Source organism: Macaca thibetana, chromosome 5 (genome assembly GCF_024542745.1).
Source record: "Macaca thibetana thibetana isolate TM-01 chromosome 5, ASM2454274v1, whole genome shotgun sequence".
Lineage (NCBI taxonomy): Eukaryota > Metazoa > Chordata > Mammalia > Primates > Cercopithecidae > Macaca > Macaca thibetana.
The window spans coordinates 178,789,096-178,813,955 of record NC_065582.1 but is presented as its reverse complement, the minus strand read 5'-3'; the positions used below and the strand labels follow the sequence as shown (position 1 = coordinate 178,813,955).

The 24,860-nt window shown below is 48.8% G+C and overlaps 1 protein-coding gene across 1 annotated transcript in view; it reads left to right on the top strand.

Moving 5' to 3' along the window:
- CRMP1 (collapsin response mediator protein 1) overlaps nucleotides 1-24,860 on the top strand; it is a 72,028-nt gene that overhangs the window by 18,959 nt on the left and 28,209 nt on the right. Inside the window, exons 2-6 of the mRNA XM_050792120.1 lie at nucleotides 6,851-6,939; nucleotides 12,325-12,509; nucleotides 17,306-17,470; nucleotides 21,905-21,966; nucleotides 23,922-24,002. Coding sequence (XP_050648077.1) covers nucleotides 6,851-6,939; nucleotides 12,325-12,509; nucleotides 17,306-17,470; nucleotides 21,905-21,966; nucleotides 23,922-24,002 — 582 coding nt within the window. The remainder of the gene's footprint in view (nucleotides 1-6,850; nucleotides 6,940-12,324; nucleotides 12,510-17,305; nucleotides 17,471-21,904; nucleotides 21,967-23,921; nucleotides 24,003-24,860) is intronic.

Genomic DNA, 24,860 nt, shown 5'->3' with positions numbered 1-24,860 from the left:
TAAGGCCTTTGATACCTGTTGCAAACTTGGCTGCCACATATTCTTACTGAGGAATCCCAGCTTTGAGGAGAAGATAAAGACGATTTCTCCCACTTCTCCCATTTCCACCCAGCGCTCATGCGATGTCTTGTCTTGGAAACGTTTCTATGTTCTGGTTCCTCCCTGATGAAAACCCCTCCATGACCTTCACCACGGAGCCCAGACTCCCCTGTACACACGGCACTGGGGTCCCTGAGATCTGGCTTCTGCAGTCGTTTCCACATTCCCCACTTTGAGGTCACCCTTCAGCCAAAGGAAACCACTTACAGACCCCCAGGCACGCACCAGGCTGCTTCTGACCTCTGTGTCTTTCCCCATGGAATATGGTCTGGATCTGTGTCCCCACCCAAATCTCGGGTTGAATTGTAGTGCACAGTATTGGAGGTGGGGTCTGGAGGGAGGTAATTGAATCGTTGGGGCGGATTTCCCCCTTTGGTGCTGTTCTCGTGATAGTGAGTGAGTTCTCAGAAGATCTTGTTATTTAAAAGTGTGGCACTCCCCACTCTCTCTCTTCTTCCTGCTCGGCCATGTGAGGTACTCACATGCCTTCACCCACCCCCCACTTTGCCTTCCGCCATGATTGTAAGTTTCGTGAGGCCTCCCCAGAAGCCGAGCAGATGCCAGCACAGTGCTTCCTGTACAGCCTGCAGAACCATGAGCCAATTAAACCTCTTTTCTTTTCTTTATAAATTACCCAGTCTCAGGCATTTCTTTATGGCATTGTGAGGACGGACTAATACACCGTGTGCTTCCCTCTCTCGGGATCCCTTTTTGCCTTTGCTGTGTGGCTAATACCTACTCAGCCTCCAAGCTCAGAGGAAATGCTTTTCCCCTTAGCAGGGTTGATGTAGAGGCTGCCTCTGTGCTCTGTGGCCCTCTGCACTTCCCACACTGGGGGCAAAGGCCAGCTGTTGATTCAGCCTCCCTCACTGGCCTGAGCACCCCTTGAGGACACAAGCTGCATTTAAGTTGCTTACACCCATCCTTAAACAATGATTTATAGTGTGGAGTTCTAGCCACAGAAAAGGACAGAGAATGAACAATGAGCTGTTCACCTGCCAGACCTGGGCTGAGGAAGCACTTCAAATACACACCTAGAACGCAGAGCCCAGAGGAGCCTTTGGGAGGCCGAGGTGGGTGGATCACCTGAGGTTAGGAGTTTGAGACCAGCCTGGCCAATAATGGTGAAACCCTGTCTCTAATAAAAATGCAAAAATTAGTTGGGCTTGGTATCCCCATCTTATAGATGAGGAAACGGAGGCTTGGTAAATCACGTGGATAATAAGTGGAGTCAGGATCCAAACCCACCTCTGTCTGAGTGTGGACGTTTTGCTTTTAAGCAGCACTGACACAAGAACATGATTTGCTTTAGGTCACTGCTGTCACCATGGAACGAACTGGCATCTCTGACATGCCCGAGCTAATCAATTCAGCTGTTAGACTTTGGCTGAGTTTTTCATGAAATGCTTTATTTCTTCAAGGTTTATACATAATAACTTTTTTTGAGATGGAGTCTTGCTCTGTTGCCCAGGCTGGACTGCAGTGGCGCCATCTCAGCTCACTGCAACCTCCGCCTCCTGGGTTCAAGCAATTCTCCTGCCTCAGCCTCCTGAGTAGCTAGGATTACAGGTGACCACCATCACGCCCGGCTAATTTTTGCATTTTTAGTAGAGACGGGGTTTCATCATGTTGGCCAGGCTGGTCTCAAACTCCTAACCTCAGGTGATCCACCCACCTCAGCCTCCCAAAGTGCTGGGATTATAGGTGTGAGCCACTGCATCCAGCCTAGTTTTTACATAATAATTTTTATGCAGAGCATACCATTTTTCACATCTGCTGTTTTCCCCTCACAGTAATCGTGTGAGAGGCAACAGACAGCACTGGTATTTTTTTTTGTAAGTGTGTGAATTTGGTATTATTAATTTTAAAAACATACATTATGTAACATTTACATTTTTTGGTATACAGTTCTGTGCACTCGTATTTCCTGCATGAGAAAGGCAGCCTTAGAAGGCAAGGCCCGTTGATCTTAAAACTTGTAGGGGGTATTCTAAGTTCTATCTTTTTATGAGGTGTCATGGATTCTAGAGTTTGAGAATGTTTAGACATGGGACAGAAGCGTGGCTTGGTGGCTGGAATGCTGGACAGGCCATTAGGAACCCTTGGCTCTAGGCTGCACCCTTACTAGTTGTGTGAACTTGGAGGTCACACCTGTCTGTGGAGCTCATTTCCATACGAGGAGCTCATTTCCATACTAACATTCCGCACAGACCGTTCAGTGCACATGGCCACAAAGCGCGTAACTCCTTCAAAGCCCGTTTCCCACAGTCTCTTCTGTGGGAAAGTATCTCTTCAGATTTTCCACACCACAAAGGGACCTGAGTTTGGAAAAGATATCAACTCAGTTCTCCTCTGGAATATCCATATCAAATATCAGCAGAGGCAAGGATCTGAAAAGTTCTGTCGTAAAGACATCATTGCTTCCGTTTAACCCACAGATTTCTTTTTTTTTTTTGGTGGGGGTGGGGGGGGCGGAGTCTAACTCTGTCACCCAGGCTGGAGTGCAGTGGCGCGATCTCGGCTCACTGCAAACTCCGCCTCCCGGGTTCACGCCATTCTCCTGCCTCAGCCTCCCAAGTACCTGCGACTATAGGCGTGCTCCACCACGCCCAGCTAATTTTTTGTATTTTTAGTAGAGACAGGGTTTCACCATGTTAGCCAGGATGGTCTCGATCTCGATCTCCTGACCTTGTGATCCGCCTGCCTCAGCCTCCCAAAGTGCTGGGATTACAGGCGTGAGCCACCGCACCCAGCCTTAACCTAGAGATCTCTAAACTCATGGCACCAGGGAACCCCTGTCTGGGCCCGTACCTACTAAAGTCTCTCTGAGCTTCAGTTCTGAAGCACATGGCTTTGAAAATGCTTGTTTAAGAGGCAAAGGAACTACTAATTTTAAGAAAGAACATGACGAGGTTGAATCAGCACTTGGCTTCCTATGGGCTTTTTTTTTTCGGAAGTAGACCAGCACCTGAGAGACACTAAGGGCTTGGAGCCCTGGGCGCCCCTGCTTGCAGTGTCTGGTGGTGGTAGTTGGGGAGGGAGTGGATTTGAACACGAGCTCCACCATGTGATTCTAGGAAGAACATAGCAGGTTGGGCCGATCTTCTGGCACACAGTGCATTAAAATGCCACCTTTCAGACTGAGCCTGAAAAGCCCCCTATTAAATGTGACAAGGCAGACGGGTGCCTGCAGGGTGGCCGTGTTCCGGAAGCCATGCACCAGCTGCTGGTGACTTATGTTTCCTGTTCTGGAGCCGGGGAAACATGCACGCCAGCTTGTGGGTGCTTCCTGGATGTGCAGAGCCCGGGCCTCTTTTTCCCATTGGTCCTGGAATGCCGTCAAGAGGCTTGGTGAGTTTCCTCCCTGGGGATGCACACATCTCTTTTAGGGATACAGATAGGTTGTGGGGCCTAGGAGCAACTTACCTTGAAGCATCTTCCTCCAGAGACCCTCCTGCTGAAGAACAGGATGTGCCTTGTCACACTGCTTTTCCTCTACTCCCAGCTGTGACGTCTTTCTCTCCATCTTCACCCATTCATCTGTCAAGAATCAGTTCAGTCACCCAGACAGCCAGCCTGGCTGTGTCCAAGATGCCGGAGAGGCAGCAGTGAAGAAAACAAAGTCCGTTGCCTCCGTGGAGCTCCCGGTCTAGTAAAGACAAGTTTACTATGCAAACTCCAGGCAGTGCCGTCCCCACCAACACCCGTGTCATGCGTCCCCGGGGAGTTGTGTCCCGCACAGCCAATGGGGTAACATGCCAAAGCTGTGATTCCAGTGCAGCAAGTCACATTTTAGACAGACCTAGAAATACATAGTCTGCCAGATGTGCTGTAAGTACTATGAATACATAAAACGGGTAAGGGATGTAGGGTCAGCTGGTGGGGTGGTGGCGTGTGTTGTCCCAAACAGGGCAAGTTGAGGGGACAGCACTCAGATAAGTAACATCAAGCAGGGCCCAAAGGAAGTAGGAGCAGGAAGACTGCCAGGATCCTGGGACTCGAGATGAACTGGGGTCTCGCTGCCCGTGGCTTTCACTCTGAGGGAAATATGATTCTGATGCAAGAAGCTTTGGGCAGCTAACTGCATGATGTGTTTCTGATTCCTTAGTTTGGGTTAAACTCTTCTTCTCTGGGCTTGCAGGGCATTGTGGCGGATGCTGTAAAACCATGGGACCTGGTCCAAGGGCACACTGAAGTGCCTTCTGTACACTTCCTCAGATGGCCTTGGCAAGATCAAGCTCTAGTTGCCCACAGTGCTAGCCAGGTCAATATGCACTCTATTGAACAGGATACCCTCCCTGCAGTCCCTGGAGCCACCTCCCAGATGCACCACTTGCCTCCAGGTTCTTGAGTGAGGCTCTGCTATCAGAGTACCACCTACTGTGGGTTGTTCTTGTCAGTTTACTTTTATTTTTTTTTTTGAGACGGAGTCTCGCTCTGCGCTCGCTGGAGTGCAGTGGCACCATCTCGGCTTACTGCAAGCTCCACCTCCCGATGCAGTGAGCTATGATCATGCCACTTTACTCCAGCCTGGGTGATAGAGCAAGACTCTGTCTCGAAGAAAAGAAAAAAGAAAAGGAACACAAATTAACAAACATTAATAATAAAAAAGAGTGCTTAGTGTTTTCATGCGAAGAATGGGGCACTCCTTTTGGAAAGGAGTTTGGTCATCTTTATCAAGGGCTGTAAATAAGGTTTATGTCGTTTGCCTCAGTTGTTAAGCTTCTGAGAGCCTTGCCTAACAAATCATTCAAACTAAGGAAGGAGTTTTATGCACAAAAATGTTTTTTGCAGCAATACATATCACTGTAAAAACCAGAAAATAACTTCAGTAACCAACAATGGGGGAATTATTAAACAATTTATTATGTATCCCTAAGATGGAATATTTTATGATTATTTAAAAAATATAGTCATGAAGTGGGGGGGTCAGGCACAGTGGCTCACGCCTGTAATTAATCCCAGCACTTTGGGAGGCCGAGGCAGGCAGACCACGAGGTCGGGAGATCAAGACCATCCTGGCTAACACGATGAAACCCCGTCTCTACTAAAACTACAAAAAATTAGCCGGGCATGGTGGCGGGTCCCTGTAGTCCCAGCTACTCAGGAGGCTGAGGCAGGAGAATGGCATGAACCCAGGAGGTGGAGGTTCACGCCAAAGGCCCTGTTTCCAAGATCGCGCCACTGCACTCCAGCCTGGGCGACAGAGGGAGACTCCGTCTCAAAAAAAAGAAAAAAAAAGTATATGTATATATATACATAGTCATGAAGAATGTGCGGCAAGTTGGGATGTGATTATGGTAAAATGCAGGAAGGACAGAATTGTGTTCTTTTTGGTTCCCATAATATTCTGGTTTCTGACTTGCATATCATTCCCTCCGCCCGGAACACTCCATATGGTGAAGCTTTGTTTGTGTTTATGCATAAACATGTTTATGGCTGAGTTCCATTCTGGAATGGTATTGACAAGTAGAAGAGGGTTGAAAGCCTAGGTCTGTGCCCTTAGGATAGGCTGGGGGATTGAAAATGCCCTTTGGAGAACATCATCTGAATACATGAATATTTACATAGACATATTCATACAGTCCTGTTTGTGTGTGTGTGTGTGTTTATCCGCCTTCCTCTAATGACACATCCATTTATCTATCCATAGTCATACAGAGTGTAGATATAGAAAATATAAATAGACTGTTTTTTAGACTTATTTTCTGGGTCTACGCTTTCTCTGCCCAACCCCCCAGATAAGGTTGGCAGCGCCTTTGCTTGGCTTCCATGGCAGGTCCCCACTCTTCTCCTCTTCAACCCCACATACCCTATGACTTGATAAACATCTGTCTCTCCATCTGTCAACCCCGGAAAGCAGATTCCAGCTCTATGCCTGGTCCCCTCTGGCACTCAGAGCATCAGTTGGTAGCTGATCGGTGCTTGGATGAGTGAGCGGATGTGTGCACTGTGGGGAAGAAAACAGAGGAAAAAGGGTGGGGAGACATCAGAATGTCAACCGGGAGTTATACTGGGAAAGTGGGGTTTTTAGTCTCTTCACTATCTTTTAAAATGTCTCTCAGTTGATCATTATCATATTTAATAATACCTTGATAACTCCCTGTTCTACAAATGACCCAGTTTCTTCAACAAATGAATGACATTCAAAAGGGAGGAGGGGCCAGTGCAGATGCTGACAGAGACTGCCGAGATGATGAGGCAGGTGTGCTACGGGGTCTGGTATGGCTCTTGATTCAAACCTTCCAACTACAAAAAGACATCCATGAGTCAATCAAGGAACATTGAACAGGGCCTGATTATTGACTGATAGGGAAGCTATTAAATTAATTGGGTTCGTTGGGATAATGGATTCTGGTTTTGTTTCTTTAAAAAGTCTTTACCCCTTTCCTGTTTAGAAAAAAAAAAAAAGTGCATCTTGCTGCCCACACTCATTTCTCGGGGCAAACGGGAAGTGGGTTAGCAGTGAGAGAGATCTAGTAAAGTATTTCTAGGTGGAAAGATACAGTGCTTGGACTTTGTTTTAAAACATCTCAGCAAAAACAAAACAAAGTGAGAGGGGAGAAAGGTGAAAGGAGAACGGGAAGTGTTGGATAGAGAAGTATTGAAGCTGGTGATGGATCTGGGATGGGGGAAGTTAAATGCCTTTACTTTTGAAAATATTTGATAATTCTTTCATTCGAAATTAAAAAGGAAAAAATTTCTCCTGGCTTTTCTCCAAGGAACCTTAATACTTTGCCTTGCTTTGCAGAGTGACCGACTCCTCATCAAAGGTGGACGGATCATCAACGATGACCAGTCCCTTTATGCTGACGTCTACCTGGAGGATGGACTTATCAAGTGGGTTGATCAAAACGGACCTTTTAAGAAACCTGTGTCGCCAGGCTGCCTGGCCTTAGATGGAATGGAAGGCTGGCATTCTGCCCTGGAATGACAGGGCTGTGTGCCTGTGTTTCAGGGGTAGAGACCTCACGGAGGTTGGGGGAGGTGCACGCTGCGGGTGGACAAGGGGCTGGCATTTCTCAGGTGCCCCCCTGGGCTAGGCTCCCTGCCACATGGCTGAGGCAGCTCCTCTCATGCAATGCTCACACAAACGCTGCAAAATGCAGACATGTTTCCTGTTTTGTGGTTTTGGAGGCAGCAGGCCAATGAGTCTGGGTACCTGGCCCCATATGACGGGGTGAGTTAGGGTCAAGGCCCGGATTCCACCCTAAGACAACTGAATTCACAGCTCTTCCTTCCACCTACCCACAGTTTCTGGAATTGGGTTGAGGGGAGCAGGGAGGAAGGAGGAATGTGTGGCTTCCAAGCCCGGCCTTGGCACTTAAAGAAAAGATGGACGTTGGGGCTGGAGTTTCCTTTACTTTCTTCTCATTGGCTCCCTCCTCAGTCCTGCTTACGACAACCCAGGTGTCTTAGCCAGCTCTGGCTGCCGGAACAGAATGCCACAGGCTGGGTGGTTTAAATAGCTGCAGTTTATTTCTCACAGTTCTGGAGGCTGGAAGTCCCAGATCAAGTGGCCATCAGGGTTGGTTCTTCCTGAGGCCTCTGTCCTTGGCTTGCAGACACCACCTTCTGGCTGTCCTCGGGCTCTTTCTGTGTGTGTGCACACTCCTGGGGGCTCTTCTCCTAAGGACACCAGTCTTGTTGGATTCTGGCCCCACTCTTGTGGCCTCATTCAACCTTAATCACCTCCTTAAAGGCCCCGTCTCCAAAGGTAGTCCCATGGGGGTGGGCTGGGGCTTCAACATGAATTTTGGGAGACAAAATTCTGTCCATAACGCCAGGCAGGGGTCTGTAGGTGGCCTTCACTTTTCTTTTCTTTTTTTTTTTTGAGACAGAGTCTCACTCTGTTGCCCAGGCTGGAGTGCAGTGGTGCGATCTCAGCTCACTACATACAACCTCCGCCTCCCGGGTTCAATCGACTCCCCTGCCTCAGCCTCCTGAGTAGCTGGGACTACAGGCATGCACCACCATGCCCGGCTAATTTTTTGTATTTTAGTAGAGATGGGATTTCACCATGTTGGCCAAGATGGTCTCGATCTCCTGATCTCGTGATCCACCTGCCTCAGCCTCCCGAAGTGCTGGGATTACAGGTGTGAGCCACCGCGCCCGGCTGGCCTTAACATTTTACTGGTGGGTGAGGATCGGTACAGTTCTCCTTCTGGGAGTTGTGCCCTGGATTTGCTGGGTGCTCAGCCTCTTCCCTTGAAATCTGGAAGAGGAGAGAAGGACACTGTTTCAGGATCCAGCATGAGTGGTTGGCACAAGAAGGAAAGGCAGAGGGGAATTGGAGCTAGGGGAAGGCAGAAGGGGATTGATACCATTAACAGAATCATCCTGGGGCCCGTGTGGGCTTTGGGGATGATGATGCAGGAGGAGGAGGAGGAGGCTGGGGGAAAGGGGCTGTGGAGTATTGGGGGCATTGAAAGAGACTACATATGCAAATCACCCAGCGAAGAGGGGTACCCAGAACAGTTGAGCCCTCCCTGCCTCCCCCCAGCTCACCCCCCAGTTCTAGTCCTAAACTTTGACCATTTCAAGTCCAGCTCGGACCTCCCCTCCTCTGGCTTCATTCCTTGCTTACTCTTCTGGCCATAATGAAAACTTGGGACTCACAGGACTTGCAGGCTGCTGTCATCTCAGAGCCTTGCACCCATCAGTCCCCTGCCTGGAACACCTTTTCTCCCTGCCCCTCTGCCTTCCCCTCATCTCTTGTTTGTCCTTGTGGGCCCAGCTCATGCGACTCCTCCTCCAGGAAGCCTTCCTTGACCCCAAGATGGTGTGGGGTGCATCCCTCCGTCCCCAGAGCCCATGAGCTGCTGTCTGTTGCAGCCCTCGTCACACTGCATTGCTCCTTGACCAGGGCCTCGCCTCGTGGCCCCCACCCTGGGGCCCAGCACCAGGCCTGCGGAGTAGGTCCTGGAGCGCCAATTCAGGGAAAGCATAAACAAATGAATGTTGGCCATCAGGTGGTGAGGGTGCTCCTGTCACATGCAGGGCACCTGGATCCCGAATGGTTAGGAAGGCAGATGGGGGGTGGGGAAGGGTGTCAGGATGCGTCAAAAAATGAGGTTTTCTAACTCAACCATGGCTTAGATATAGAGAAAGCAACTCCGAGGGAACACCCCTTTGTGTGGGGTTTTGGGCTTCTGAAGCCTGAAAGGTAAAATGACCCTTAGAATGATCTCGTGGGCTCCCCGCTCCCACACACCACCTGCTGCTTTGATCTGACCACATCCACGCCCGTCCTTCCCGGGCCAGGCCCCCTTATAGAGGGCCTGCAATCCCAGGGGGTATACAGATGGAGCAAGTGGCCATGGGTTGAGCTGCATTCATTAAGTGCCTGCTGTATGTATGAACATCAAGAATCCTAGGACTCCGGCTAACCTGGCTGTTGAGGAAATCTGCAGTTTCCCTAAATTCATTATCTGTCAGCCCCTCTTGGTCGTAAACCCCTTTTACTTGAATCCGTTGCTGAGAAGCTCTCTGAGTGTCAGCAGTTCTCCTCTGGCCTTGTGAAGCTGAGCGAGTGACAGTGACTGAGACCTCACACGGCCCTCGGGTGTTTATTCTGAATGTGCATCCTGCAGGCGGAGAAGGGTAGGTGTGGAAGAGCCAGGGACCAGCTGTGCTCACCCCAGGGACCACCTGGCACGCAGAGGCACAATTATTCTCCTCCACTTTAATTAAACCCCAAGAATCCTTTAATTTTGTGGCCATTTGCCAAGTTTTCTTAAGAACCGTTCAGCTGTCGTGATTCATTGGATTATGATTCATCGGGGTTTCCATTTAATTCACTTAGCCTTGGTGAATCAGGTGCCGGTGGTTGAGAGTTTCTTCTGCACTGTGGGGTGATGGTGTTGGGGGAGGGGCGTCTGTCTCATTCACTGAACTGAGCTTCCTCTCTCCTCTTTCCCTTTCAAGCACGTTGCTATTGAGCACCATTCAGTGAGTCCCGTTTAGTTTAAACCCAGTTCAGGGAGAATCTGGCTTCTATATACGGGAAGCAGGGCAACAGTAAAGCCCGCTGGTCAGAGCTCTGATCTTAGTCTTGAGTAGACCTGGGCTTAAATCCAGGCCCATCACTGACTTGCTGGGTGGCTTTGGATGAGTCACTACACCTCTCTGAGTTGTGTTGTCCTCTTTTGCAAAATGGGAACACCTCCTACCTCACAGGGCTGCTGGCGGGAGGCCAGAGAGGGTTTGTTAAGAGGCTATGATTGTGCCTGGTAGGAAAGAGCCTCTGGCTGCAGAGATGGCACTCATTGTTGAACATCAAGCATCTTAGGACTGTGGCCAACCAGGCTGCTCAGGAAATGTGCTATTTCTTAAAAAAAAAAAAAGAAAGAAAGAAAAGCCAGGCATGTTTGCTCAAACACTTTGGGAAGCCAAGGCAGGAGGACCCCTCGAGCTCAGGAGTTCCAGATCAGCCTGGGCAACATAGGGAGATCCCATCTCTACAAAAAATTAAAAAACAAAATTAGCTGGGCATGGTGGTATACACGCCCGTAGTTCCAGCTACTTGGGAGGTTGAGGCAGGAGGATCGCTTTGAGCCCAGCAAGTGAGGCTGCAGTGAGCCATGACGTGCACTACTCTACTCCAGCCTGACTGACAGAGATCCTGTCTCAAAAATAAATAAAAGAACCTCTCATCAGAGTACTTGTTGGCCCCCACAGCATGGTGACTCGGTCACAGGCTTGAATCAGACTGAGCTGTGATTCTGCTGACACTCATGCGTAGGTCCGTGCCCATGTGTAGACACACCATGTGCATGTCTACAGCCAGTGGCTCTTCTGACTGGACTGTGCCCAGGTCTTTGCCTGGGTTGGCATTTGGGGTGCTACCCTGTCCTCTGTTAGAGCTGGTTGTGAGCATTCAATGAGAGAAGCCGTGATGCGCTTAGAAGACGCTGTTCTCCTGTTGCTGTTCCTTTTAAGTTAAGGGCCAGGTGTCTTCCTGACCCCTTTCCCTTCAGCTGTTGGCAAGCCCACACGTTTGGAGAGGACGGCAGAAGGATTGGGGAAGACAGGATTTCCCTCAGTCAAGTTGGACATTCTGGGGATATTATAAGCAGTGGCAGTGGACATTCTGGGAATATTATAAGCAGTGGCAGTGGACATTCTGGGGATATTATAAGCAGTGGCAGTGGACATTCTGGGGGTAAGGGATTGGTTATAAGCAGCGGCGGTGGACATTTTGAAGGTAAGGGATTGGTTATTAAAAGCAGCGGCGGTGGTGATCCTGGTGGAGGTGGACATGTGTGGTAACATTTTCTGAGTGTCCACCTTGTCCCTGGCACTGTGCGGTCCTAGGCTTATTTCCTGGGTTAAGAGCACAGTGTGTGGCACCCACTTTTTCGGGGGAGCCCCAGCTGGGATCTGCTTGCTGGCCCAGGTTCTCCTGGGAGCCCAGGAGGGCAGGGGCTACTGTCTTGGTTGCCTGGCTGTGGGTTCTGTCTAGAACTGCACTTTTGGTCACTGAAGCAGCATCTTCCCGGGTCTTTACTACTGGTGTTTCATGTGACTTAGAAAATTAATATACTGCCCAATCTCAAGAGTTCACAACAATTGGATTTTTTTTTTTTTAAGTAAAAATCACTCACAGATCTCATGGTCTGAGCCAGACCTTGACCTTGGATGCTGCTGGGTCCTTTTCCTGGTTCTGGCTGAGCCTCTTCCCCCAGCGCCTTGATAGACCTCCTGACTCTGGTGCCAGCAAATAAAAACCAGAAGCCACCGTCATCAATAAGTCACCTACAGAGATCCCCGGGGGCTTGGTTTCTCTTTTCGTAGGCTCCTTTCCCTCCTTCCCCATTTGGAATTTACCCTCCTTCTGGAGGAAGTTTTCCGGCACCTGCTACATCGGAATAGATGTGACAGTCAGCGTGTTCATCATGCTGGTCTCACCTCTGTTGGACTGAGCTCTGCCACCCCCTCCACTTGGAAGCCTTCTTAGATAACGGGCTGGATGAAAGAGCCCCTCATCGTGTCCCCTGGCTCTCTCTGCTATACTGGACTCTTAACAGTCTGCCCACCTGCCTTACCTCCTGTTAGACTGTGAGCCCCCTGAGGGCATGCGCCCTGCCTGAGTTATCTGTCTACCCGGGGCCTTGTGAAGGTCCTAACTCAGAAATGTTTATTTAACAGAACTGAAGCTGTGGGTTGACTGCCCATTCTACTTTTCCTTTAAGAACCAAGGCTGTCTCTGTTGTTTGCCTCCAGACAAATAGGAGAGAACTTAATCGTTCCTGGTGGAGTGAAGACCATTGAAGCCAACGGGCGGATGGTTATTCCCGGAGGTATCGATGTCAACACGTACCTGCAGAAGCCCTCCCAGGGGATGACTGCCGCTGATGACTTCTTCCAAGGGACCAGGGCGGCCCTGGTGGGCGGGACCACGATGATCAGTGAGTGACAGTCCCCTGCCTTAGGGACATAGACTGTGAGGTCCCCTCTTCATCACCAGCATCACAAGTGCTCAGTGTGTTCGAGGCTGTCTGCGCAGGGTGCCACTGGATTTCATTCTCACTGCAGCCCTAGGACACAGGTCGCCGTTTTACAGAGCACACCATGTGTGCCACTGGGGCTACCCAAGATGGCTTAATAAACAACATGGTTTTATAGGCACCAATTTAAAAAAAATATTTTTAAAATATTGAAATACCATCTCATTGGTATAATTGCTTAGCATCAGACTGAAGTCACATTTAGATTTTTAGAAACAAAATTTGTTTAAAGAAAAGCATTAAGGGAAGAAGACATGGATTATAGGGAGATAAAGCAAAAAAAAAAAAAAAAAAAAAAAAAAAAAAGAAAACCCTTCAACATGATGTGATGTGAAGATGGCTGTGGTTTCAGAACCCGTGACATAGGTATTATTGTGACAGATGGGAGAATAGAGGCCCAGAGAGGTGAAGCAACTTGCCCAAGGAGACATAGCTGGGAAGTGGTTGTATTAGTCAGTATTGCTGCAGTAATACTGTGATAAGACCGCGTAACAAACAGCCCCCAAATCTCAAGCAACACTTGTTTTTCTCATTTGAGGGTGTGCAGGAGTGGGCATGGGGCTGGAGTGGCTGTGCTCAGCTGCGGGTTGGACTCGGACACCATGGGTCTCCCATTCTGGACCCAGTGACTCCCCAGCCACTCTGTTCTCCTGGTGAATGGCAGAATGCAGGGGTTTCTGGCTGAAACTTGCCTCCTCTCACTGCCTCATCTCTTCACTTCCATGCTGCAGCTTCCACCCACATTCTGTTGGCCAAGGTCAGTCACGTGGCCAAGCCCAAAGTTGACAGGAGCACATTGTGCCACAGAGAGCCCTGGTGAGGCTGGGGAGGGAAGGAAATACTGTGGGCAATGAGACCAGTCCCCAACAGTGCTCGGTCTGGGAAACTGGATTCCTCCTCCATAGCCCTGTGCAGCCCGATTGCTGTTTCTTGTGTTGATTTTGAAGAGCTGCTTTTGCTTGAATTCATTTTAATAAGCAATTTGAACTAAATAGGCCACAGTTTATTGTAAATGTTCTGTCAACTGTTAGGCTCTTCAGTTCCAGGCTACTTGTCTGTAAGCTGGCCCCAACCCTGCCCGTCTCTCCCACTTCTTCACAAAGGAGTCCCTTTGGAAGCGTGGTCTGTGGGCTGAAGCCCACTGCTATGGGCAGAGTTTGCCAAGTCCCTGAGCCAGGAGTGGGGCTTGACTTCTGAGGCAAGCACTGTCCTGATCCCTCTTCCAAAGGGCAGCCCGTGGATCTGCTGGATGGGAAATGGGAGGAGGATCTAGACTTGGACTTGGATCCCAGCAGCCAGGGTTTGAACCCAAGCACACTGGCACTCGGCAGGCAGCTGCATGACTGTGGCCGGCACTCGGCCTCTCTGAGCCTCAGCTTCCTTGTCTGTAATGTGGGCCTTACCGTGGGAAGCGCCTAGGGTGGTTTGGAGACGTACATGAGATTCCTTCATGTAGTGCATGGGACATGAGAGTTCTGAGAGATGGGCACGGAAGTTCCGGGCTCAGGGGGACTGCCTAGGGCAGGGGAAAGAGTCCTGGATGAGGAGCCAGGGTTCCTGGGACGTCCCCTGCTTTTCTCCATCACCAGCTGTGAGATCCTGGGAAGCCCTGCCCTGTAAACCTTATCCTCCTCGCCTGTGAAGGGCAGTTTCCAAAGTGTGTTTCATGGAACACCAAGAGCCTGTGAAAGCACACGAGGACCACAGTCCGGGGCTCTGAAAGGGTCCCCGCCCTTCCCCATCTTCATTCAACAAATGTTAATTAAGAGTCCGCACCGGGTGCTGTATCAGGTGAACAAAAGCAGGAAAGATGCTCGTTGTCAAGGGCCTGTCATCTCTCTGGGAGTCACTAATCATCCACATGTATGACTAGAAACTGTGACTCCTGCTGCAAAAGAAGGGTGCACAGTGCTTTGAACTGAGGGGCAGGGCCTCAGGGAAGTGTTCTCTGAAGAAGCGACATTTGTACAGGGATCTGAAGAATGAGTTGGAATTAACCAGGGGAAGGGGGCAGAGAAGAGCAGAGCCCCGGGAGGAGGGAATAGCATATGCAAAGGCCTTGAGGTGAGAACACACCTCCCATTCCAGACACTGCAGGGAGGCCTGCGGGGCAGGGGTGTGGAGATTGAGGGATGACATCCTGTGAGGCAAGGCTGCAAGGAGAGGACAACCCTGAGCCTCGATGACCTGATGAGGCTGTGGCTCTTTCTCATATGGGTGACAGGCAACGTTGAGGTATTTTAAGCAGGGAGAGATGTGAACTGTTCCGTGTTTTGGTGAGACAGTAATAGAGTGGCCGGGATGGGATGTGGCAGGACCAGCTGGGAGGCCATGGCATAATACAGCTGAGAGATGAGGGTGGCGTGGCCGTGGGCTGGGCAGAAGTGGACAGCTTCTGGGTTTTATGAAGGCCAGTCAACAGCCCTCGGTGCTGGGTCAGACATGGGGGCATGCGAGGGAAAGGAAGTGGCACGGGTGGCCTGGGCCTCTGGCTGTGGAACCGTTACTTGGTGATGTCCACCACAGCTGGGGTGGGGATGGGGACAGTACCGCATGGGGTTTTGGACATTCTGGTTTGGGGGAGCTTTTGAGTCATCTCGGTGGAGAAGCCAAGAACACAACCGGGTTCAGAGTTCTGTAGCTCAGAGCAAGTGGTGTGTTTCAATGAGCTGGTGCAAAGAAAAGGGATCCAGTCAGTGAGCCTAGTGAACAGTAGGGGATGGAGTCCTCAGGATGATTGAGAAGTGGCAGCCAAAGAAGTAGGACAAAGGAAAGAAAAAGCCAGAAGGTGGCGTTGCCATGGAAGCTGGAGAGGAGCGAGTTTAAGAAAGGAGGGAGGGACCTTCTGTGCCCCGAGAGGCCAAGAAACTGAGGACTGCATGCTCCCGTTAGACCTAGAGATGTGAGGGTCATATTAGCAAAGGCTGATGCTTTAGGTGGATGGAGGTGTGAGTGGGAGGAGGAAAGGTGAGACTTCTCTTTTTGACATCTGCCTGTGAAGGGTGGGGGTGTGAAGAAACAGGGCAGTAAGCTTCAGAGTATATGAAGTCAAGGGAGGTTTAAAAGACTGGAGGCTCCCCTTTCTCATCTACTTTACATTTAAGATTTTATTTGAAAAAAGGATGATGAAGTGAACTTGTTTGGTCTCGGAGGTCCTTTTTATCTTGGCATTCTATGCCAAAGGAGGCAGCTTGGAGCAGTGGGTAAGAGTTCAGACTATCTGACAAGTCTTGGATAACCTTCCTTCTTCTGCTTACTAGTTGTATGCTCTTGGACAATTGCTTTACCCTCTTTGAGCCTCAAGTTTTTCATCTGCAAAATGGGGATACTAATTTTCACTTTACAGGACAGTTGTGAGGATTGAATAAACGAGCTTATGTAAAGCTTTTGTGGCACTATCTGACAAATAGTGAGCGATGGTGGTGATGATGACAATGGTGGCGATGATGTTGGTAATGAAGACTGAAGATAATGGTGATGATGTCATTGCTAATTAATGGTTATGGTTAATGATAGTGACAGTGATGGCAATATGACAATAATGATGGTGAGAGTGATTATGAAAAGGTTGGTGATGATGGTGGTGATGATAATGGTGGTGATGGTGATGGGGTGATAATTGGGATGATGATGATGGTGATAGGATGGTAGTGATGAAGATGGTGATGGTGATGATGATGATGGGGTGATGATGATGATGATGGTGATGATGGTGGTGATGGTGATGATGGTGGTGATGGTGGTGATGGTGGTGGTGGTGATAATGTTAGTGATGATGATGGTGGTGGTGTGGTGATGGGATGGTGATGGTGGTGGAGTGATAATGATAGCGGTGATGACAGTGGATGGTGGTGGTGGTGATGGTGGTGATGGTGGTGATGATGATAGTGATAGTGGTGGAGGTGATGATAGTGATGAGTGATAATGATGGTGATGATAGTGGTGGTCATGGTGATGATGGTGAGGTGATAATGATGGTGATGATGGTGGTGGTAGTGGTGATAATGGTAAATGATAATGGTAAAGTGGTGATAATGGTAAAGACGAGGGTGATGATGGTGATGGTGATGGTGATGATGGTGATGGTGGTAGAGGTGATGATAGTGATGAGTGATAATGATGGTGATGATAGTGGTGGTCATGGTGATGATGGTGATGGGTGGATAATGATGGTGATGGCGATGGTAGTGGTGATAATGGTAATGACGAGGGTGATGATGGTGATGAGTGATAATGATGGTGATGATAGTGGTGGTCATGGTGATGATGGTGATGGGGTGATGGTGATGGCGATGGTAGTGGTGGTAATGGTAATGATGATGGTGATGATGGTGATTATGATGATGGTGATGGTGCTGGAGGTGATGATAGTGATGAGTGATAATGATGATGATGATAGTGGTGGTCACGGTGATGATGGTGATGGGGTGATAATGATGGTGATGATGGCGGTGGTAGTGGTGATAATGGTAATGACGATGGTGATGGTGATGGGTTGATAATGATGGTGATGATGATTGTGGTGGTGATAATGATGGTGGCTGTCATAGTGATGATGGTGATGGTGTGATAATTATGGTGATGATGATGATGGTGGTGATGGTAATGATGGCAATGATGGTGGTGGTGGTAATGATGGTGGCTACCATTGGAACACTTGAGTCTAAAGCATTATGATGCGTATTTCCCTGTCCCAGTTGACCATGTTGTTCCTGAGCCTGGGTCCAGCCTACTGACCTCCTTCGAGAAGTGGCACGAAGCAGCTGACACCAAATCCTGCTGTGATTACTCCCTCCACGTGGACGTCACAAGCTGGTATGATGGCGTTCGGGAGGAGCTGGACGTGCTGGTGCAGGACAAAGGTCAGTTAAAGCCTCAGAACGGGGTTTTGAGGAATCCCTGGTTCTTTGGTAGATCCAAGGATTACGTGGAGTGAAAAATCCCCCTGTCTGCATCTGCTCTGAGCCTGATTATGAGCTGCCCTCTGCCCCATGACAGTGAGGAAACAGGCTAGTCCCTTTACAGAGTCCATCCTTTTCTCCTTGAAAACCTGTGGGCTGTCCTTGTTCTCAGAAGCAGATCCAGTCTCTGCAGCCTGCCATGCTAGGCCCTTGCTGATCTAACCTCAGTTTTCTTTCCTGTCACCCTGATCACTAGCCTGGCTGCCATCTCTGAAACTGGCTATGCTGCGAGGCCCTTGCTCATGCAGATCCCCTGCCAGGAATGAATGCCCTTTCTCCTCTGCCTGCCCAGTGCTCCTCACCTTCGAGACCCAATTCAACCATTACCTTCTCCCATTTCCCCACTCAGAATTGCTTCATTCCTTGAGTAGCCAATGCTGGTTACTTAGGCCTCCTTTGGGGCCCTTTTTCCATTGTTCCTGGATTATGGGATGTTGTCTGTCTGGCTCTTCTGTCAAACCCTGAGTTCTGTGAGGGAGGGGACCGTGTCTGTATGTCCCTGCTTCCCACCTTGGCTCCCCTCTGTTTGGGTTCACACCAGCACAATGTAGACACTTCATGGTGTGCATTACAGCGAATGGAGGGGAACTGATCAGAAGACACCAAGGAAGCGAAGAACAACAGAACGGAAAGAGTCAGGGCATGAGCGATCTGTACAGAAAGGGGCAGTCCGGGCCCCTCTGAGGAGGCAGCCTCAAATGGTGGTGCCTCAAGGAGAGCAAGGGTATGTTTCCCCAATATTTAAAGAAAGTCAGAAAATGGAAGGAAAAAAATTGTTTTCCTCTGGTTCTATCCCCAATCACAATTTACTCTTCATGTGAAGGATTATTGCTTTCCATTCCCTGTGTATTTGGATGATTTTTCCCTATGTGGTTGTGCAATAGCTGTTATGTGGAACCCTTCTTTTTTCACTTAACATTTTACGAGTCACATTACTCTTCATCAGTAACTTTTTAATGGCTCCTAATGTACAATATAATGGTTAATTTGCTTAGCTATTTTCTTTTTATTGGTCATTTAGGCTTTCTATTTGTTTTATTATAAATCCTGTTATGGTGAACATCTTCATGTATAAACATTTGGTTGCATTTCTAATTTTTCTTCAGATTTCCAGAAGTGGAATTAGAAGGTCGAAGGTTTTAGCATTTTTCAAGATTATGACGCTTATTGCCAAGTTGGTTTCCTGAAAGATGCATCCCCTTGTACCCCTGCAAATCCTATGCCAGAATCTCTAGTCCCTGCACCTTTGCACCACTGGGTGTTACTGCTTCTATGAAATTCTTGCCGATTCGATGGGTGAAAGACACCACCATTGTGGTTTTCGTGGCAGTTCTTTACTGATTACATTCAACATTTTGCATACATTTTTCCTTATGTGAGTATCTGATTGTATTCTTTGCCCACTCATCAATTTGCATTTTCATATAGCTGTTTAAGCTCTTTCTATCAAGAAGGCATTATTGGCCATGGTGGCTCATGCCTCTAATCCCAGCACTTTGGGAGGCTGAGGAGGGAGGATTGCTTGAGGCCCAGAGCTTGAGACCAGCCTGGGCAATATAGTGAGACCGCGAAAAAAAAAAAAAAAAAACATAGCCGGGAGTGGTGGTGCAAGCCTCCCAGTTACTTGGGAGGCTGAGCGGGAGCATTGCTTGAGCTTGGGAGGTTGAGGCTGGAGTGAGCACTGCACTCCAGCCTGGCTCAGAGAGCGAGACCTTATCTTTTAAAAGAAAAAGGCATTATCCTTGTATTGCAATTGCTGCGTGATTCACCGCAACTACATAACAGTAATAATCCAAGGAAATTGACAGTCTTGTATCTTACTTCCCTTACCTAATATTAAGTTCTGAGCAATTTTCCCTAGGTTGCTGCCCTAAGTGAATGGTCGTTTAGGGCGCCCCTCACTGAGATGCGAGGGTCTCTGGAGTGGCAGTGGAGTTTGTAGGGAAAGACACTGGGCTCCATGGGGCCTAGTGGGTCTGTGCTGCTTGCAGGCATCCAGGGAGCCCTGTGCTGTGTGCATCTGGGCTGGGTCACCAGCAGGCGAATGGCGATTGTGCTCAGGTCCTGGCAGCAACCTTTCTACTTTGTATGCTTCTACGAAATCAACTAACTTTTTAGATTCCACATATAAGTGAGATGGTGCAGTATTTGCCTTTCTGTGCCTGGCTTATTTCCCTTAACATAGGGTTCCACAACTTCAACTTTGTTGCTGCAATGCAGGATGTCCTTCTTTACTAAGGCCTCCATTGTGTACATTTACCACATTTATAAAATCCATTCATTCATTGATGGACCCAGGTTACTTCCTAATCTTGGCTGTTGTAAATAATGCCGCAATGAACACGGGAGCGGGGGTATCCCCTGGACATACTGATTTCAATTCCTTTGGATTTTTAGCCGGTAGTGGGACTGCTGAAGTATATGGTAATTCAGTTTTTAGTTTTGTGAGGAGCCTCTGTACTGTTCTCCATAAAGGTGGTGGTGCTAATTTACATTCCCACAAAGGGTGCTCAGGAATTTCCTTTTCTCCACATCCTTGCCAACACTTGCTATCTCTTAGATGCAGGTCTGGTCTTGTCTTCCTTCCTTCCTTCCTTCCTTCCTTCCTTCCTCTCTCTCTCTCTCTGCGGGTTTTTTTTTTTTTTTTTTTTTTTTGACGGAGTCTTACTCTGTCACCCAGGCTGGAGTGCAATGGCGAGATCTCAGCTCACTGCCTCCCATATTAAAGTGATTCTCCTGCCTCAGCCTCCAGAGTAGCTTGGATCACAGGTGCACACCACCACGCCTGGCTGATTTTTGTATTTTTAGAAGAGACAGGGTTTCATCATATTGGCCAGGCTGGTCTTGAACTCTTGACCTCAAGTGATCCGCCCACCTTGGCCTCCCGGATTGCTGGGATTACAGGCGTGAACCACTGCTCCCGGCCAGGTTTTTATTTTCTAATCAGCTTAAACACTCTCAGCGGCTCCACATCATCCTCAGAATAAATCACAAGATGTCCGCCTGGCTAGTGAGGATGCGCCCACTCCTCCAGGCCGGCTTATTCCAGTTCCTCGGGCCCAGAGCCCCGGCCCCCTGCACCTCCGTTTCCCATCTGCTGGAGGCTGCCTTGGCCCTTGGGGCTGTGTGAGTGAGCGCTGGCCCCTTCAGGAACACTCTCCCTGCCTTTTCCTAGCGATTCTCCTGTTCGTGCTGAGCTGCACTCCCCTGGGAAGCCTTCCCTGAAGCCCCCTGACAGATGCAACCCCCCATGCATCCCCCACATAGGGATCATCAGACTGAGTTGTCTTTGCCCGTTGACTTGCTGGTATTCCCACACCCCAGCCCAGATGGCGAGCCCCCTCCGGGCAGGGACTTGTCGTCTTGCTCACAGTTGCATGGCCGGTGCCTGCATACGGAGAGATGCATCAAATATCAGCGAACCAGCTGATTGATTTCCCGAAAGATGCCTTTAGTAACTTCTGTATCCCAAGCGCTTAGCACATGCCTAGCATAGAGCAGGCTCTCAATAAATGTTTATAATATGAATAAATAAGTTAGGGAAGGAAAAGAGAGAGAGAGACGCAGGGAGGGAGAAAAGAAAGGGAAGGAGGAACACACCTGGTTTCCTTTGTCCTAAAACGTTTTAGTGCATCCTTCTCTAAGTCAGAAGGCCTTCCCCAGAAATCTTGATAGTCGTCCTGAGCGTACTGTACAGTCCAGTGCAGGGCATTTCCAGGATGGGAAACCAGCACATTTGGTGTAATGTCCTCTTTGCAGAAATGGGGAAAGTGAAACCCAGAGAGGTGCAGTAACTTCTCCAGTGCTACACAGCAACTGAGGCCTGAACTCAGCTCTCCCGGGCAGAGCAGCTGTCACTGTTGATGTCTTTATGGGAATTGCAAGCACAATTTTTTAAAAAATGGGATAAAAAAGCATGTGCTTTAGGACATTTCTAGAAGCTGCATGACTAATGTCTTTTCATCTTCCTTGCAGATTCTTATTACACCTTCCTTATCCTTATCACACCCCTCCCTCTCAGCCTGGGGAGTTTCCACCTCCTCCTCCTCCTCCTCTTTCTCTTCCTTCTCCTCCTCTTCTTCCTTCTCCTCCTCTTCCTCCTCCTCCTCCCTTTCTTCTTCATCACCTTCAGATTCTGCTTAGGTGTGACTTTCCCTGGAAGCTTCCTTTGACCTTCACCCACACCCTCAGGCTGGATAGGTGCCCCTTTGGGGATCCCAATGGCACTCATCTCTCCTGGTGACTACCACTCTGCTCTGTGGTCATTGATTTATTGGAAAGATATGCTTCTGTTTTTTCTTAAACATTTTTTTTATCCTTTTTATCTTGAAACAGGCGTCAATTCCTTCCAAGTCTACATGGCCTATAAGGATCTCTACCAAATGTCCGACAGCCAGGTAGGTCCCTCACACTCGCCCTCTCCCCTCTTGTCTGGGCAGGACTGGGCCAGCTTTGCCAGTCCAGGCAGCACAGGGCAAGGGAGATTGTGAGAAGCCACGGGGTTCGAGTCCTGATTCTGGCACGGAGTGGCTGTGTGATATGGTGTCAGTTGTTGCCCTTGCTGGCCTTGTGTTCTTTTCTGACCGTGTGAGTGGCATGTAGAAGGGGGTCCCTGGTTTGGCGGCTCCCAAACCTGGCTTATCCTCAGCATCATCTGGAGAGCTCACTCAAATACCAATTCTTAGTGCACGTTACGGATGTTGGGTGTTGGACTCAGGAACCTGTACTTCCCAAAAGCTCTGCATTTGATTCTGGGATTCAGGCAAGGATGGGGACCATTTCTGAGCTCTGACACAGGAAGACAGACTGCCTGGCCTTCCCTCACAGCAACTGCAACAGGCTAGGCAAGTCACCTTGTCACATTTGTAAGATGGAACATTTCTGGCCCTGCCAACAGCAAACAATTATTACGTAGATGCAGCAAGTCAAGGGAGATGGAGCCGCAAGTTGTTCTTCAGGAGTAGCTGTTACGACTTACAGGACACCTGGCCTTCTTATACTACTGGGTCTCCTAGTTTTGTTTCATTGTCACTTTCCTTTGCTCTGCTTGTTAGTGTGTGCAGAAAATCATGGAGGCTACAGCGAAGCCAGGCTGCAAGCCCTGGCCATACTGGCTGCTTGCTGTGCAGCCAGGGGCAGCTCTCCCAACTTCTCTGTGCTTTAGGCTCATAATAGCCATGCCTTATAGAGGCAGTTGAATGATTTCATAAGACGAGTAAAGTGCTAGGATGGTGCCTAGCACAGAATGCTGCCATACAGGCATCAGTAAGCAGGGTAACTGGTTATTACCATGGAGATAGATGGGCAATGGGAGAAGCACTTTATGTCCTTCCTTTCAAATAAACACTTGGGGTTACAGAAAATAACTTATCCCAAGATGTCCAGGAGGCCTTTGATACAATCAACAAAAGACATTCAAAGAGCTGAAAATTGGTTCAGTTACATAGAAAACATAGCATGTGATGTGCTGGCATAATTGTGATTTTCACCTGTTTCATTGTAACCACTGGAGCCCTGGGCATGGATGGAATCGAGCAGCCTCTGGGTGCAGGTTCTCAAAAGTGCTTCATGCCTCCACATGTCTTCCCTATTTGCTGAAATAGGGATGTGTGTCGGAAAGCAGGCATCCCAGGGGATGTTGTCTTGCATGCATGGAGAACAAAGTTGAGATTCAAGTACCCCGGAGAGGGAGCTTCATGGCTTTGGCCCTTACCAGGAGCAAATGCCCAAATACAGATTCTCCTCAGGTAGGAGGAGAACACTGGGCAGTGGGCCGGGCCTGTTTTGGCTAATTGAGAGGATGGTTAGCATACTATATATTATCTGAGTATTGGAATGATTAGAGAGCTTGTTTTCCCCACCCCACCATTGTCTATAAAATGGTATGGGTTCACATTTTTGTAAGGATGCACACATCTTCTGTGGCATGTGGGTGGCTATGGTACAGCCTCAGCAGATTTAGTTAGACAATTTCTGTAAAACTAACCGTGATTTCTCAGGACCAGTTGTTGCCATTAACACCTACAGGTGTTTCAAAAAAGCCAACCCAAAAAGACAGCAAAAGGCACAGATAGGCACTGAGATTGAGTCTGTCTTCATGCCCTGGGGTGACTTGGACCAGTTGTGCCCCATCCTCAGCTCCCTGCTTTTGGATCTACAAGATGTCAGGGTCAAGGAATGGTCCTTACAAGTCTGACTTGTATAGCAGCACATTCCATCCATATGAATGTGTCTGCAGAGGCTGGCAGGTGAATGACTGAATGGGTGTGAGAGAAGAATGGTCTTCGTGAATGCACCTGCTGTGATTTGTTTTTTTTAAATCTCATACCAACCCCTGTTTATCTCTCCATAGCTCTACGAAGCCTTTACCTTCCTTAAGGGGCTGGGAGCTGTGATCTTGGTCCATGCAGAAAATGGAGATTTGATAGCTCAGGTGAGTGGCGTGAATTTCCACTCCTTCTACCTCAGTCTGATTCTTCTTGTTGCAAAAGATTTGATAAAAGAGCATTGGTTAGTGGGGAGGCTATACAATGAAAGGTCAAGCCAGGAACCGGGTGTCATATCAGACACACCAGGTGAGAGTCACTCACACACCATTGGCAGGCCGCATTGACTCTAGAACCTGTTTTCTGACCTGTAAATGAGCACAATATAACTGCCCTGTGAACCTTGGAGGGTTTGCATGAGAGAATGAGGATGTGAATGAAATGCTTTGCCAACCCCAAGGAGGTGTTCCAGGCCAGCCTCCTCCATCTCCTAGTCATGTGACCTTGGGCAAGGAACTTTTTCCCATGAACGCTCTCATTTTTCATCCAGAGACACCCACCTGGTAGTGTTATTGTGTGGATCAAATGATATTATGTGCCGTGGTTTGAATGTGTCCTTCAAAAGTTCATATGTTGAAAACTTAATGCACAAGCTAGTAAGTTGATGGTATTTGGAGGTGAGGCCTTAGGGAGGTAATTTGGGTTAGATGAGATCATCAGGGTGGGGCCCTCATGATGGGATTAGTGGCTTTATAAGGATAGGAAGAGAGGCCTGAGTTGGCATGCACCTGCTGTCTCATGTTTTGCCCACCGCCATGCTATGATGCAGCAAGAAGGCCCTCACCAGATGCTGGCACCTTGTTATTAGATTTCCCAGCCTCCAGAACCATGGGAAATACACTTATTTTCTGTATAAATTACCAAGTCTATGGTATTCTGTTATAGCATCAGAAAACAGATTAAGACATCATGTACATGAGGTTCAGAATCTACACATAATTGACTGCAGCTGTGCAAAAGTTTTG